This window comes from Eschrichtius robustus, chromosome 19 (genome assembly GCF_028021215.1).
Source record: "Eschrichtius robustus isolate mEscRob2 chromosome 19, mEscRob2.pri, whole genome shotgun sequence".
Lineage (NCBI taxonomy): Eukaryota > Metazoa > Chordata > Mammalia > Artiodactyla > Eschrichtiidae > Eschrichtius > Eschrichtius robustus.
Window position 1 is genome coordinate 3,943,698 of NC_090842.1, and position 16,127 is coordinate 3,959,824.

General features: G+C 60.8%; 1 protein-coding gene across 9 annotated transcripts in view; it reads right to left on the reverse strand.

Moving 5' to 3' along the window:
- Positions 1–16,127, reverse strand: part of GSE1 (Gse1 coiled-coil protein) — a 424,152-nt gene that overhangs the window by 45,600 nt on the left and 362,425 nt on the right. The window contains exon 1 of one of the 9 annotated variants that reach the window (XM_068529236.1): positions 13,431–13,528. The exons of 6 other annotated variants lie outside the window; for them this stretch is intronic. Coding sequence is in view for 1 of the 3 variants with exons in the window: in XM_068529234.1 (XP_068385335.1) it covers positions 11,352–11,358 (7 nt within the window). In the remaining 2 variants the exon portion in view is untranslated. Of the gene's footprint in view, positions 1–11,351; positions 11,459–11,968; positions 12,166–13,430; positions 13,529–16,127 lie in introns of those variants that run through there. 2 more of the 9 variants (XM_068529237.1, XM_068529234.1) reach the window with 2 other exon arrangements.

The following is a 16,127-nucleotide window of genomic DNA, read 5'->3' on the forward strand; positions in this document are numbered from 1 at the left end:
ACCCGGCGCAGCCCTCTCGGTCAGCAGCATTTATGAAGTCACTACAGAACGGGGAAGGCAGGAGCTTACGAGCTGCAGAAAGTGTCTGCCAGGACCCCAGTCAATGGGAACGGGAGCCCACCCCTCCCAGAGCCAGCACCACGGGGTGAGCTGTTTGCAAAGCTAACTTCTGGGGTCCCCAGGCAGCCACGGCAGATGGGTTCAGCAACGCCCCGCAGCTGCAGCCAATGGGGGGGTTGGGGCAGGGTGGGGGCCGGGTAACATTTAGGGGTCCCCCCTTGCCTGCGCACTGCCATGTCAGCGACACTGCTTGGGGGGGGCTCTCCGGAGGCTGAATCCAGGTCCTGGGGTGAAGAGCGTTCAGGACAGACGCACACACACGGGAGTCCCTCGGGGCAAGGGTGCCAGGTAACACCGGGAGGTGTAGGTGGGGCTGGGGCCCCCCAAGCTGCTTCACGGGGCGGCGGCGGCTCCTGGGTGGAGAGGAGAGCGAGGGGTTCTCTGTTGCCTGAGGACAGCGACGGGCACGGGGTTGGCGCCCGGAGCAGCCCGCTGACAGAGGCCTCCAAGGACAGCCTAGGGGTTGAGGTTCAAGGCCTCAGACGCTCGGGAGTCCCGGAGGTTCCGGTGGATGCAAAGGACGGAAGTCAGGCAGCAGATGGCAGCAACATTTGAGGGCGATTATTCTAAGCGGCTGCTGCGTCTGGAGCAGCCTGGGAAGGGCAGATGAAGGGTGGGCAGCAGCCAGGGGGTGGCGGGCGGCCTGGGGTGGGGGGCAGGCAGAAAGCTGGCAGCCCCGGGGAAGTACACAATTAACACAAAAAAGGCTGAGAGGCCGGGTCAAGGGTGGCGCCCAGGACCCCCGGAGGCGGTCCTTAACAATGGCGTCAGCAGTGACAACAACAAGGCCTGGCTTTGCCCAGAGCGCCCCAGTGACCCTTCACAGTAACTCCAGGAACAGACCCCAGGCAAACAGGTCACCCGAGGAGCCTCCCACATGGCCCACCCCTACCCCCACTCTACAGATGGGTAAACTGAGGCTGGAAGAGTCATACCCTTGTCTGGGGTTGCGTGCTGAGAAATGCTGCGGTGGCAATCCAGTTTTCCTTGCGGCTGTGCCAGGAATTTCCCTTTAAACAAGAAGACACTGGAAAGGACCCCCCACCTCCTAGGGGTCACGTCCCATCCTGCAGGCTGCTGTGAGCGCCCACCTACATGCTGCATCATTTTACAGATGGTACCAGGGAGGGTCAGAAGTGGCACACAGTCAGGGAGTAAGAACAGATCTCACCTTGGGGCCCACCGCACCCCCTAAATCCCACATTCCGGCAGCTCTGGGCTGGAGGGCACACAACCCCAGGGGCAACTCCTTTGTGTGCCCGGGGCCCCTGAGCTCACCAGGCCGCCTCCTTACAAAGGAGCCCTTTGAGTGGAGCTCGGAGGCACGGGGTGCAGGACGCAGGTGGGGGTCAGAGGTCCCAAAGGACAGGAACCCAACCTAGCAAGGAGGCGGCGGCCAAACGCCTCCAAGTTTCCATGCAGCGGCAGGCCAGGGCCGGCTGGTGGGAAAACAGGCCAGGAGGGCAGGGGTCGAGGCCAGGTCCTTCTCCCAAAGGGAAGAAACCTGACCGGGAGACCAAACTTTGAGGAGCACTGAGAAGAGGAAGCAGAGGCCACTACTGACTGAACGGGGCCTGCCCAGCCCCAGGGCCCAGGAATCTAGGTGTTTAGACAGCTCCTGCCCTGCCCCTCAGGTGAGGAGAAAGGATCACAGAACAGAATAGCATTTGTCCCTTCAAACAAATTATTATTATTATTTTTAATTCTGGGGGGCTGCGTTGGGTCTTTGTTGCTGCACATGGGCTTTCTCTAGTTGTGACGAGCGGGGGCTCCTCTTGTTGCGGAGCACGGGCTTAGCTGCTCCCCGACATGTGGGATCTTCCCGGACCAGGGATCAAACCCGTGTCCCCCGCATTGGCAGGCGGATTCTTAAACCACTGCGCCACCAGGGAAGTCCTGCCCCTTCAATGCCGAGTGGGTGTTGACAAAGCTGTCTGTGCGGGGCGGGCATCTCCACCTGCACCCTGAAGGCCCAAAGGGCACTTAGTAGGTCCTCAGCCTGCAGAACAGGTATGTCAGTCCCACCTCCACAGTGCACAGCCTACCGGATTCAACGTGGAGAAGGGGGATGCCTGGCCCCCTGCTCAGGCAGACGGGCAACTTCGGAGTCTCACAGGGCAGGACCACCAGGAGTTAAGTCAAGGAATTGCATCCTCGTTTGGAAACCAGCCAGAAGATGGGGATCCGGGCCTGGCTCCCCCGAACCTCATGGTGGGGGGTTCCTGTCGGGTCCTCATGTGGTCTGAGCCTCAGTTTCCCCATCTGTACCCCGGGGTTGGGGTGGGGGGACTAGACAGCAGGTGGCAGGGGCTAAGCGGGCCGCCTTTCATCCATCAACCTGTTTATTTGGCCTGAAGTCAAGACATGTTTAAATGTGAATCAATGGGGACTTCCCTGGTGGTCCAGTGGGTAACACTGCGTACTCCCAATGCAGGGGGCCCGGGTTCGATCCCTGGTGGGGGAACTAGATCCCACATGCAGGCCGCAACTAAGAGTCCGCATGCCTCAACAAAGATCCCGTGTGCTGCAACTAAGACCCGGTGCAGCCAAAATAAGTAAATAAATAAAATATTAAAAAATACAAATTAAAAAATTAAACATGAATCAATGGATGATATCTTAAAACTGGTTTCAAGTCAAAATGAAGATTTCCCGTTTCCCTTGAAAAAGTAGGAGCGACCAACCATAATCCCGAGCGTGGCGACGGTCCCTTCGTCTGTCCCTAGGCTGCCAACTCGCCAGAGTCCCCGCCACTCCCCTACTGTCGCAGGCTGGTTGGCCCCTCAACGCCACAGGTCTCTCCAGTTTAGCAACTATGTGGGTTTGGGTGACGAGCAGGGTCCACAGGAGATTAATAAACGTGCGCGCGGCCGAGATGCTCAGCACAGATGTTGGCAACACCTCCGAGCAGATTCAGCAGCAAGAGGTCAACCCCTCCACCCTCAGCTGCAGGGGTGATGCCGGCAGCTGTCAACCGCAGCTGGGTCCCACGTGAATCAAAGCCAGGACCTGCCTCGAGTTATGTCTTTGTGGGGTTTTTTTTGCTTTTGCAAAAGTTCCGTTCTCACAATGGTTCCAAGTGACACACCAGACCCCCTGCCCAGAAAAACACATCCACTGAATTCTGCACGTACTTTGACCATGTTCACAGAAGCCCATCTGTAAACCCCACAGGGATGTGTGTGTAGAGGTGGCTGGCACCCATGAACCCGGATTATAGACGCCTATAGCAAAGAATTCTTTACATATCAAACGCCGATACTAACACCCTCCCCCAATATATTCTACCCAGGGCAAGGGAGTCCAGGGTGTCAAAAGTAAAATACTAAGTTCTTTTTTTTTTTTTAATTTTTTTAAATTAATTAATTTATTTATTTTTTATTTTATGGCTGTGTTGGGTCTTCGTTTCTATGCGAGGGCTCTCTCTAGTTGCGGCAAGCGGGGGCCACTCTTCATCACGGTGCGCGGGCCTCTCACTGTCGCGGCCTCTCTTGTTGCGGAGCACAGGCTCCAGATGCGCAGGCTCAGTAATTGTGGCTCACGGGCCCAGTTGCTCCACGGCATGTGGGATCTTCCCAGACCAGGGCTCGAACCCGTGTCCCCTGCATTGGCAGGCAGATTCTCAACCACTGCGCCACCAGGGAAGCCCCAATACTAAGTTCTTATGGTGTTTCCTCACCTGGGCTCATCTGCCATCTTCAAAGCCCTATGTACCATGCCCAGACATCAGAAAATGCCCCACTGGAAAAAACCAACTACCCTGCAGCCAAAGTGGGCTTCAGAACAGGACCACCAGGTAACATTTCGCAAAAGCAGTCACAAGCCACCAGCCATGAGCTCCCTAGTCCCATCCCTGCCACACGCCAGGTCAAGCCAGCCACCTTCCTCTGGCCACAGCCATCGTCCACCAACTGCTGAGCAGCCAACTGCCTAGGCCTAAATAATCCTTCACTTTCTCCAAAAAAACAAACAAAACCCCCTCCACAGCTCCAGCTGGGAACTCCTAAGGTTCCTGCACCCCAGGCAGGATGCCGAGGCCAGAACTGGCTCTCACAGGTACCAGGCTTCACCCCCCAGGACTCTTGGGTCACATGGCGAGGAGCAGTCGGATCTATGCCCGAGACCTGCCGTGGGTGCAACAAAAGCCGAGGCTGGTCAAAGGGTTCTCCTCCCCTTGTGGGCAGAATGGATGTCCTTGGAGGCCAAGGGCTGAGGGGCGCAGAGGGGACCCCAGAATTGAGTAAATAAAGGTCTGGGTTGTACAGGTGGGCAGAAAAGCGAGTCCCTGCAACTCTTTCTGGAGGAATCTAGCAACATCTTTAAAGATGTGTCAAGCCTTCACGCCCAGCCCTCTCCCCTCTGGAAATGTAGCCAACAGATCAGTCCCGAGGTGTGAACACACCCATGGGGGGCTCGCTGCACGTGACACGGACACGGCTGGAAACTGCAGCGTGAAACCCTGAGGCCCACTGAGCGCCCTGGCTGGGGAAGCCTGGCACGGACACCACACCACACCACACACAGCTCCTCACAAGGAGGAAGGCGACGCAGTCCTGCCTGTTTCAACTTGCAAACCAGCTGTTTGGTTAAAATGCACTCCCTGGGCCCAGGTGACAGGCTCCCGCGACTGGCACCCCTAAGGAAGTCCTTCTTAGTCTTATAAGACACGTATTTAGGTGAAAACTGCATCTTGAAAAAAGCTAAGTCGACGTGTTCAGAAAGGAGAAAAGCCTGGCCATCAATCTGATTTATTTTTTTAAATTCATTTTTATTTCTTCTTTTTTTGGGGGGGCTGCGTCGGGTCTTCCTTGCTGTACGCAGGCTTTCTCCAGCTGTGGTGAGCTGGGGCTACTCTTCATTGTGGTGCACGGGCTTCTCATTGCGGTGGCTTCTCTTGTTGCGGAGCATGGGCTCTAGGCGCGTGGGCTTCAGTAGTTGTGGCACGTGGGCTCAGTAGTTGTAGCTTGCGGGCTCTAGAGTGCAGGCTCGCTAGTTGTGGCGCGTGGGCTTAGTTGCTCCGCGGCATGTGGGATCTTCCCAGACCGGGGCTCGAACCCGTGTCCCCTGCATTGGCAGGCGGGTTCTTATCCACTACGTCACTAGGGAAGCCCCATCAATCTGATTTAAAACCTACAATCTCAGCCTACACTTCCACCCCCCTTGGGAGCCCAAGCAGGAGCGACCAGAAATCCTTTTCAAGAGTCCATCGAAACAGGGCCCTGAGAGCCCAGAGGGCAGAGCCACGGGGGCTGATCCTAAGCCTCAGTGTTCTCGTCCTATAAATGGGGGCAACTACCCTTCCCCACTCATGAGGCGGCAGGGGCCGACCACACAGCCCTGCCACCTCTGGGATGCAGAAGTCCCTCCAACACTGTCATCTGATGAAGAATTTTAGCTTTACACGTATTCAACTTTGATATCTAGTCTAGCACATCCTCACGTGTTTAAGTCAACAGAGAAAGACCAAATATCCTATGTAAAAAAGTTACAAAAATGCATTCAAAGATAAACGGACACCAGGAATTCAGTAGGACAAATCCGCTCATGTCCCCTGGTTTTCCATTTCACACCTATTACCAGCGGTCTGATGGCACGTAGGCAGGAGCCCCCGCGGAGGCAGAGGAGGGTAGACAGACGAGCTCCCATGGGGCCCCCCGTTTCTCCCAACTAACAGTCAAAGCGGGGTAATCCTTACCCCGCAAGCCAGACCCTCGGGGGAAGATAAGCAGCAGAGAACACAACCCCACCTCACGCGTGTCACACAAAGGCGGCCAGCCCTCCCGCCCCCCCAAACAGGCTCCGGCTCAGCTCAGGGGGAGAGGAGACCCAGGTTAGCACAAAGGAGGCCTCTGCCCGCCCCTGCTGGCAGGCCTGGCCCTCCTCAGCTTGACACGTGGATCTCCTTCAAGACGGCGTAACCCGACCAAAAGCCTGCCGATCGATTCCTTTTATTGCTGCCTGTGGCCACAGATGCGCCATCAGAGCGCAGGAAGGGCCGGGCTGGGGAGGGGCCGCCATTTCACCTCCCTCCTCCCCACCCGGGGTGCAATCCCACCCACTGCCACCAAGGTGGGCGGGGGGCAACAAGTTGCTGAGCAAGGGGGGAGTGTGCGGGCAGGTGATCAAGACCCTGGGGGTGGGTGAGGTCCCAGAAGAACACGTCTGGCTGCTGCAGCCCCAACAGGGGAGGGTCCGCAGGGGCTGATTTGGCACCTTGAGCCTCTGGGTCTTGGTCGGAGAAGTGGCCACCGCCCCTCCCCACGCCAAACATTGCCAAGGCCAGGGTCTAGGGGAACAGAGCCTTCTAGGCTTCACAAGTTAGAATCACAGGGATCCTAGAGCCACTGAGTTGGGAATGATCTGCGTGCTTCTGACATACCCTTACACAAGAGCTCTCCGAGTCAGGCGCTGCTCTGAGCGCTTTATAAGAAAGCATTTAACCCCCGACAGCCCAAGGACACGGGTGCCGCTGCCTTTCCCACTTTACGGACGAGAAAACCGAGGCCCGGAAGGAAAGCATGCGAGGTCATACTGGTTGAGCCAGAGGTGGACGTTAACATCCTGCCCAGAAACTGACCACCATATCGACAGACACTTGGGGGCTAACCCCAGGCCCCCGAGGCTTTCAGCCCCTCCCCTGCAATCAATGACCCACTGAGGGCAGGCTGCGGCATACGTTACGTCATCTAAACCCTTACCTCTGAAAAAGCCTCTGCAGCTCCATCCTACCGATGGGAAACAGCTGGGGCTACTGATGGCGGTGGGAGGGCTGATGTCCTCATTTGCCCGTGGGATGCCCCCCACCCGGGTCTGGCCACCCCAAAGCCACGGCAACGTGCAACTCCTCACACACGTCGAGTCCTCCAGCTGGAGGAACCGGTTCCAGAATTGGAAGGCTTGGCCAGAGCTTCAGACAGGCACAGAAGCCACCCATCCAAATACAACTCTGCACTGGAAGGCCCCTTTAGGAGAAGGGCTTGCAGCTCACCAGGGGCAGGTAAGGAGTATTACCTTCAGGAGTCGACCCCAGGTTAACACAAAGCCCAGAGCCACCCAGTGACCCAGTGATGGGGTCGTAGGCACTGCTTCTCCACCGCCTCCCCGGCTGGAAGAGGACTACCCAGTCCCACGTATTTCTGGGGCGAACAGGGCAGACTCCGGCTTCCCACGTGGGACCCCAGTTCTCCTTAAGAAGCATGAACCCACCTTCCCCCTAGGAGAGGAATTCCTTGCCCACTCTGCCCCCCGCCCCCGGCAGAAGGCCCTTCTAGCTCAGCTGGGGGTTTATAAAATAAAGATGTGCGGGCCCCACCCCTAGAGTTGGGTCTTAACTGGTCACAGGTCCGGCCTGGGAGTTTTAAGTTCCCCAGGTGAGCCTAAAGTACAGCCAAGAATGAGCACTTGGTCTGGGGGCTTCCTGCTCCCTGCACACCTCCTTCCTCAGTTGAAAGTCACCTCCCAGAGACCCCCCCAAGTCCAACCAGGACCCCACAAAGCCTCAAGTTCAGGCAGATCCCCTCTCTTCCACGGATGCTTGTGAACTCTGGTCCCCCTCCCCCATCAGCAGCCCAGATGGGCTTCTCTCCAGGCCTGGCCTCCGTCCCACCCTCTCCAGAGGCTGCTCTCACTTCCCCAGCTCTGCGGCAGCTTCCGCTCTGAACCAGCGTGGGGAAGGGAGGGGCAGGGGAAGGTGGTCTCAGGGACCCCTGGGATTTGCAGCTGACTGGAGAATTCCAGGCGGAAGAGCAGCCCCAGCAAAGACAGGGACGGGGCAGGGAGCATGAACGCCCATGGTTCCATCCTGCTGGGGCAGAGGCGCAAGCGAAGAGGCTGGTGGGGAGAAGCAGCTGCCGAGGTGAGATTAAAAGCCCCCCCGCCGCCCCCCGCACGTTCTGGCCTCCAGAGCGGCCCCGGCGGTGTTAGCTGTGTGCATACCTCCCACCAGCGCGCACGGGCCAGGTTCTTAGCAGGCGCTCAATAAATTCTCATTGACAGGAACACTCCCAAACGTCGTCACCTCCCGCCTGTGGCCTCAGCCGGGGAGCAAGGCCAGCGTGGGGAAACCACACTCGGTGAGAGAGGAAAGCGAGTGGCCAAGCTGAAATGTCACCCGAAACATGGATCCCTGTAGCTTAGAAAAACAGCTCTGCCGGCAGAAGCGGGGGAGGGGATGGGACGGGACAGGAGGGGGGCCGGGCTGCCTCACGCAGCCCCGTGCTTTGGAGACTGCCGTGTCGCCCTAACAGAGGTAATTAACGCGCTGCCACCCAACCCCAGCCTGGCGTGGACTTCGAGCAACCCAGGCTGGGAATTCCAAGCCTTCGGATGGGGCCAGGAAAAACCTGCCTTGCTGGCTGACTCCACAAGCCCCTGCGAGTTGCCGGGGCAAGAGCAGAAAGGTAGCAGCCAGGTCTTGCTCACCTGTGTTCTTCTGGGAAAGCAGGAGCCGCGGGCACCCACCCTTCAGGAAGGGGCTCTGAGCCCAGAGGCCCTTCCTCCTTCAGAGAGGGGAGAGGGGAGCGGGGACGCCACCTGCCAAAGGGTCAAGAGCCATTAGAGACTGAGTGGGCTGGGGAGGTGTCCGGCTTGCAAGTGCAGGACCCAGGTCTGCCACAGAGTGGCGCTGTGCGCAGTTTGCTCTGTCTCTTCCAGCCAGAGGCCAGAGATGCTGAACCCAGAGGCAGGCAGTGTCTTCTGCTCTGAAACCCCAAGGCTCTCTCGGATCTGCAGCCCCTGACCTTCCTCCAGACGGGGAAGTTAGGAGGCCAAAGGTCTGCCCGCGGGCACGGTTTGGCAAAGGCCATGGGAGCTTCCAAAGGGGTCCGCTGCTTGCCGTGGGCTCGGGTGCTGGCCCCATGCTCCTCTGGGCCTCAGTGTGCCCACTGTTAGGGCACTGATTCCCAGGCCCAGTCTGCACATTAGAATCACCCGCGGAACTCTGAGAACTCTCCAGGCAGGAGCCACAAACCCAGAGACTGTGGCTTAACTGGGCAGTGGGGGGGGGTGGGGAGGGAGAGGAGGCTGGCGAGCAGCAGCTGCAGAAAACCCAGCAGGGGGCTCTCTAAACCCTTTTCAACTCCAGCAAGCCAGGATTCGGAAAGCTGTCCCCAACAGGCCAGGGCCTGGCCCCAGAGATATGACGGTGCCTGGTGCCTGGAACCCGGACGGGCCTCCCAGCCTCCCCTCCCAAGGCGGGGCTGACCCCGGGTCGCTGGCCTGGCCGCTCACCAGCTCCAGACTCGCACCGCCCACACGGTTCACAGAAAGGAAAATCCGAGTGTCAAAAGCCTGGCTGGCTCCTGCGGCCCCCTTCCCTCCTCGCCGCAGTGAGACAAAGTGACAAAGGCCAACCCGGCACCCCCTTTCACCCAGGGATCAGGACTGTGCTGATAGGGCCCGTCGTGAAGTATCCTTGTAGCTGTTATCACAGAGCCAGGCCTGCGGAGAGCTTCCGAGTCCCCGGGGCAGGCGGGGCGGCGACTCCCCTGCGAAGCCGGCAGCCGGGATGACACACGGGCTGCCCGTCAGAGCCTGCGCCCTGGGCCCCCGTCACCTGTGGCGTGGCCGGGCTGAGTCAGGCGGTGGCCTGAGCCTCAGGGTCTGGGTGGAGGCAACCCATAAACACGAGCTGAGCAACACTTACATGCCGAGCTTAAGTAATCCTGAGGGCAGCCCAGAGGCAGCCTGCTCACCTGGGGTCCCCCCACCTTCCCCTGGGAGGGGGGGGGCCAAATCCCAGGGGAGAGGGCCCAGCCAGCCAACCAGGGGACATCTCAAAGTGCCCCAAGGAGACCTTCTGCCCTCCCGTCCCTCTGCCTGGAAATCGGCTTAGGCGGGGAGGTTCCCACCCAGAATCCGCTGGGCCCTTTGTTCCAGCTTTTCACAAAAGCAGCCCTTTTTTTCATCCGGTGGTCCCGCTTTTTGTTTCCAAACCACAGCCTGTGTGGGCCCCAGATAAGGCACTGCAGGGGTTAACAAGGGTTTAATGTATTTTAGACGCACTTCCCAGACAAAGACCAGTTTACAAAACAAGAACCAAATCGACTCAACTCAGCTGGTATCCACCACCCAGCCGGCGGGCAGGTGCTTTCCCCGCCGCGCACACAGCCCTGCAAACTTAAAGCCGGCGCTCCAGCAAGGGACCCCGTCCCATCACGTGGGGTGTCGCGGCAACACTTCACCCAATCCGGGCGACCCCTTCTCCCCGGGACCTGCGCCTCAAGTCTCCACTGCACACTTCGAAGTGGTCCCCTTGTCCCTCCCCCCCTCCTCCCCAGCTCGGGAGGGGGAGCGGGAAGGGGGAGGTGGGAGGGCGAGCCCAACTCCCGCTCCGCCTCCACGAAGGGAATTTAATTAGCCTGCTGGAGAGGCGGGCGGGCGGCCGAGGAGGTGTCTCTGGTGCTGCAATATAATTGAATCGGCTCCACTCGGTCGGGCCACTGGCCGCCCATCAGCGCGGCCGCCGGGCTGGGGGCGGGGAGGCGCATCCAGGCGGAGCAGGAAGGGCCGGGGAGGGGAAAAAGGACAGTGCGAGTGGGGGGCGGCAGATGCAATCACCTCCCACCTCTGAGGCTGGGGCAGCCATCTTCAGCAGGGGGGAGGGGCAGGGGCACGGCTCCAACAAGCGGGGGGAGCGGAGAGGGAGGAAAGACGCGCCGGAGCCCCGGGCGCGCCCTTGGGAAGCAGGGCGTGGGGGTCGGAGACCCCGGAGGCTGCAGTCCCGCCCTCCCGGCGGTCTCCCTAGCTCCGAGGGAAGGGGGAGGGGAGAAAGACCAAAAACCAAAACGTGCGGCCCCGGCTGGCAAGCGCCCCCCCCCAGCCGCCGCCAACACCTGCCGCGGGGGCGTACCGCCGCCCCCCCTCGCTCCCTCCCCCGCCGCCACAAAGTTTTCACTCCGGAGCCGGAGTGTAGACAGCTCACCGAGAGCCCCCCAGCTCCCTTGCTCCCCACTCGCCGCACGTTCTAAGCGCCCCTCGCCGAACGCAGCCACCGAGCTCGAGCCCCGCGGCGGCCCGAACCCCCGCCTGGAGCCCGGACTCCCAGGCTACGACTCGCCGCGGGCGGGGGGACCTTTGGTCGCATGCCCGCCCGCCTGGCTCTTATCGCCGTTCACACTCCGGGGGAAGTTGCCCCGGAGCCGTTGGCTGCCGCCCCGGCGGAACCCGCGAACATGGAGAGGGGGGCGAGCGCGGAGACCGCCCCTCACCCCCCGCCGGCGCGGCGCGCTCACCTTTCATGCCAGGGCCCCGCAGCTCCGCCTCGCCTGACACATGCTGGAGCCACCGTCGCCCAGTGTTTGTCTAAACTGCTTATCTCACCCGGGGCTGCTCGGCGGCGGCGGCGGCAGCTCGGGCCCGCTGGGGAGGTGGAGCTTCCGGGGCCCCGGCCAAGAAACACCTGCTGCTGTCGCCGCCGCCGAGGACACACCCAAGCGCAACGCCGCCCACTCCCGGGCCACTGGCTCGCTCCCGGCTCCCTGACCTCAGCCAGCGGGAGGTGTCGGGTTTCAGCCGCAAACACACACGCGCGCGCGCACCGACGAGCGCCCGGGTACACCCGCGCGGGCACACGCCCCTCCCCAGCCAGGCCGGCCAGGTGAGCCGAGGACACTAGGAGATAGGAGAAGTGCCACCCTCAGGCTCCCGGGGGCCCCTGGCTCGACTGCTCAGAGGTCCCAGATACACTGGTGTCCGAGACTAGGCACTTGCTTCCAAAAGTAGGGAACAGTCACTTAACAACACGCCCGCCAAGCGAGCAGCGCCCCTGCGTCTCACGACCGCTTCCCCGGCGCCTAGAACAGTGTCTGGCACAAAGCAGGCCCAACAAGGAGTGAACGAATAAACTCACGTGTTCTAGAGGCCTTTTGGAGGGAAACTTTCTCGGAGCCGGTGTCTGTGTTGGGGGAGGGGAGGGAGATACAAGGTCGGCTCTGTGCGTTTATCTTCCCCAAACCCCTCTTTCGGCCGCACCTCGAAAAGGTTGAATATTAAGAACTGGGGCCTATGTTCCTTCCTCCCCAAATTCTAGAAACTCCGCCTTCCCGTTTCCTTTGAAAGAACTTTTGGGAAGCCCACAGCGCGGGGGGCAGGGGGTAGTTCTTTAAAGAACCCACGTCCCAGCGGCTGGAGAGCCCACGGAGGCGCCGCTCCGCCCGGGGGGTCATTAAGTAGCTGGGGTTGCGGTCAGAGGCGAGGCCGCCCGCCTCCAGAAACTGGCACGACCCACTGGGCCTCCGGCCCCAGAGCAGCGCCTCCCCATTCCTGGCACCCCCCCCCCCACCTCACCCAGGCACTTGACAGACTGGAATGACTCAGGGAGCGTCCTGAAATTCCTGGGCACCCACAAGCAGCACGGCGAAGAATGGCGGGCCCCAGCCTCCCCCCAACGCCGGGCTCCGCCCCGCCCCCACCGGCGGCGGGCACAGACGACCAGCTTCGAGCCCACCCCCAGCGCGGCCCGCGTCTCCCGGAAGCGCTGAGTTAATGGGCGCAGGCCTCGCCCGACGCCCCTGGCGCATTCCGGCGCCCCGGGCTCCGACCCCGCGCGTCCGAAGCTCCCAACGTTGCTCGGATGGCCCGGGGTCTCTCCCCGTACATCCTCTTTTGAAAATCCTCTACAGCTTTCATACTTTTGAGCCCGGAGGCAAACCAGTACCCACTCCCCGGCCCCCCCGCCCCAAGCGGCCGCCCTTGCGCCCCGCTGCGGGTTTCAACTTTCGGCCGCCGGTGCCAGCCCGCGCTTCTGCCAGCCCCAAACCTGCCCCGGGACATGCCCGCGCCGCGCTTGGCAGGCGCGCACGCAGCCGTCCCCGCGGGCCCAGCCTCCCCCGCCTTCCCTCCTCCCTCTCTCTCCCTCTCTCCCTCCCTCCCCGCGCCAGTCCGGATTGCGACGGGAGGGAGCGCTGGGCGCCTGCCACCCCCCATCCATCTGTTCCCGATGACGCTGGCGGGCCTGGAGCAGTCGGAGCCCGCGCCAGCGGGGAGCAGAACCCGCCTGTGTGCCCGCTGGGGGGCTAGGGGTAGGGCCCGGACGGGCGCCGCCAAGCTACCCACTCCCCTGCTCCACCTTCCACCGAGCGCACGCGGATCGGCCCCTCGCCTTGCACAAGGCTCCTGGCCGACCACAAACGAAAAAGGAAACGGACCTGCGAGGCCGAGCCGGGGGCCGTTACTGGCTTCTACCTGTGGGCGCCGGCCGGCCCTGGCACCTCGTGGGAGGGGCGCTTTCGCTTCACCACCCGCCTCGCTCCGGGCCGCGCCTCCCTCCTGCGGGCCTAGGCCTCCGCCCGACGACGCTTTAATTTACGCACCACACGGTGTCTCCGTAGCGCGGCCTCCGGTAATTGATCCTCAGCAATGGCCGGCAGATTCACGGCGGCCAGGGCGCGCAGGAGGGGGTGCCTCCATCCACGCCTGGAGTGTCGGGGAGGGGGAGGGAGGAGTTAGAGAATTCAACAACGGGCCTAGGGCCTGAAAAACAAAATTAAAAACCTCTGGGGGCGGTTCCCTTTCCCACCTGGATTACAGGCTGCGGGGGGAGGGGAGTAACTTACAAATGAAACTACTCGCACCTGGACCGGAGTCTCCTCCAGGTCCCGACACCCAGGCCCCACCTCCCAATCTCTCTCACCGGGACGAGGTGCTCGAGCTTATTTCCCTTCATTCCTGGGGAGGCCCTCGTGGTGGTGGTGGTTTGCGGGGGGGGGTGGTGGTGGTGGTGTCAAGTTCTTCCACCTGTTTGAGAAGGACCACGATGGCCAAACATGAAATTTTGTGGGGTGGCCACTGGGTTCATCATGTGGCTAGTTTTTAGAGTTGGCAGATCCCTCCCCTGTAGACATCTGGTTCCACTGCGTTGCGAGAGGGGTAGCCTGATCCCCGTTTCACAGATGAGGAAGTCGAGGCCAGAGTTGCTCAAGGTCACGTGCACGCTGGTGCAATGGGAGCTGTGCTGGGAGCTGCTCACACCTGCAGTCTCCCTTTCCAAGAACAGCCCGCGGAGGCTGCGGGGAGCTGCAGGGATCCCCAGCGACCGCCGGGGGGCAGCAGCGAGCTGGCCTGCGCGCCCTGGCCAGAAAATGCTGGCGGCCACCAGGAGGGCTGGCACAGCGGAGATGGATGACACTCACTGTCAGCGCGCCTGGCCCGAGGAAATTAGTAATCCGGGAGCACGGCCTCTGAGTTTAAGGGTGGGAATTGCTCTCCTGCAGCCTGCGCGCTCCCCGCTAACAAGGTTTGTAGCTTGACTCTTAATTTCCCGCCACTCTGGGCTCAGGCTGGCCGCCCTCCATTTCCCTCCGGGGCCGCTCCTTCCCCTCCCGGTGGCAGCTCCCACCCCGCAGCCATTCCCAGCCCTCCCTGGGCAAAGCGCTCCTTCTCCGCACCTCCTCTCCCTCATTCCCATATGCCTGGAAACCGGGCAGAAAAAGAAGGTTCAGGGTAAAAGCACAAGTTTTACCCAAGGCCAGGGTCAGTCCTAAGGTGGGGCGTATGGGGACTATTTCCAGAGTGGGGACACCTACCCTGACGACCCTCCTCACCAGGGTCCTGCCTCCTTTTTGCCAGGGGCAACGGGATGCTTGGTGGGTGCCTGCCCGCGCCCCCAGACTCGGGTCAATCTGAACCGTGCTTCCTGGAGCAGGAAGCAGAAATCAAAAAGCCCTCAGTTAAGGAAAAGCCCCAGGAGACCCATAAACTTATCCCCTGAGGCAACTGACAAGGGATCTGCCGGAAAGAAAGGCATGCCTCTAACCAACATGGTGGGCATTCAGTCACTGAACAAACACACCAGCCTTCCAGATACAGAACTGGAAATGCCAGGCCCCGGGGCGGGGGGGGGGGGGGGAATAGGTGCTGACAGGAGGGGCACTTCAAGGCAGCAAGAAACTGGAAAGACAGGAGAGCGGGTTGGCAACTGACCCATCACCACTACCACCACCTGGGCACCTACTAGTCAGGTGAGGTTCCCTGGATTGGAGGCACCACCTGCAACTGTCCCCCACCAAGTCCCAGCACGGATCCAGCCCCCAGCCTGTGAGGGGCCCTGGATACCAGGGAAGGGAATCCTGCGTCCCGCTCTTTATCATCTTGCGTCCTTTGGGATCGGCAGGACTCAGGCTAACCGTGTCGTCCACCCGAACCAGGTGTTCTAGCACATAAGGGCTGTACGTCACCGTCATCATTCCATCACCCCAGCCACCCCATTCAGCATCTGATTGGCAAACAAGCGTCAGGGACCTGGACGTCAGTGTGGGTGTGAAGGGAGGTTCATTTCTGCCATTTACCAAACACCTAACACGTGCCAAAGCTGCTCAACTCCTGTCATTTAATCCCCTCCGGCCCTGCAAGGCGGCCTCCTGACCTCCATCACAAAGCCTGGTGAGGAGACCAGAGAAGGTTAATTAACTTGCCTAGGGCACACACACATTCGATCCAAGCCTGATCCAGACCCTGGTTGTCCTATACCCAGCAGCATTTCTCCGTAGCTACCTGCTGTAGGTATATCAGGGCCGGGTGGGGGGGGGGGGTGCGTCGCAGCATCTGCATCTGGCCGTCCTGGTGTCTGAAAATCAGTCTCCCTTCCAGGAGGGTTGGGGGACCCACCACCCAGAGCCCCGAGATTTGCTCAGTCCCTCTGCATGAGTGATCCACTCACCCCAAGGCTACCAGCGCAGAGGGTACCACCAGACGCCTCAAGGGCCGAGAAACAGGGGGCCTGCCCAGCCCCTCCTGCCCTGCCCTGCCGCCAAACCTCCATCGCTTACACTCCGAAGTCCCCTTTCTCTCTCCAGCCAGCTATCACTGGCCCAGAAATCCTCTCCATTCTTCAAAGCCCGGCTTAAATCTTATCTCTTCCAAGGAGGTTTTTCCCATCCCCGCCTCTGGAATTCATCTCTCCAGGCACCGCGTCCCACTCTTAGATGCCGATCGCACAGGGCATCGGTCGTGGATAATGGGGGGGGGGGGGAAGAGGGTGTGTGAAATACAGATTCCCAGGCTGCCCCACG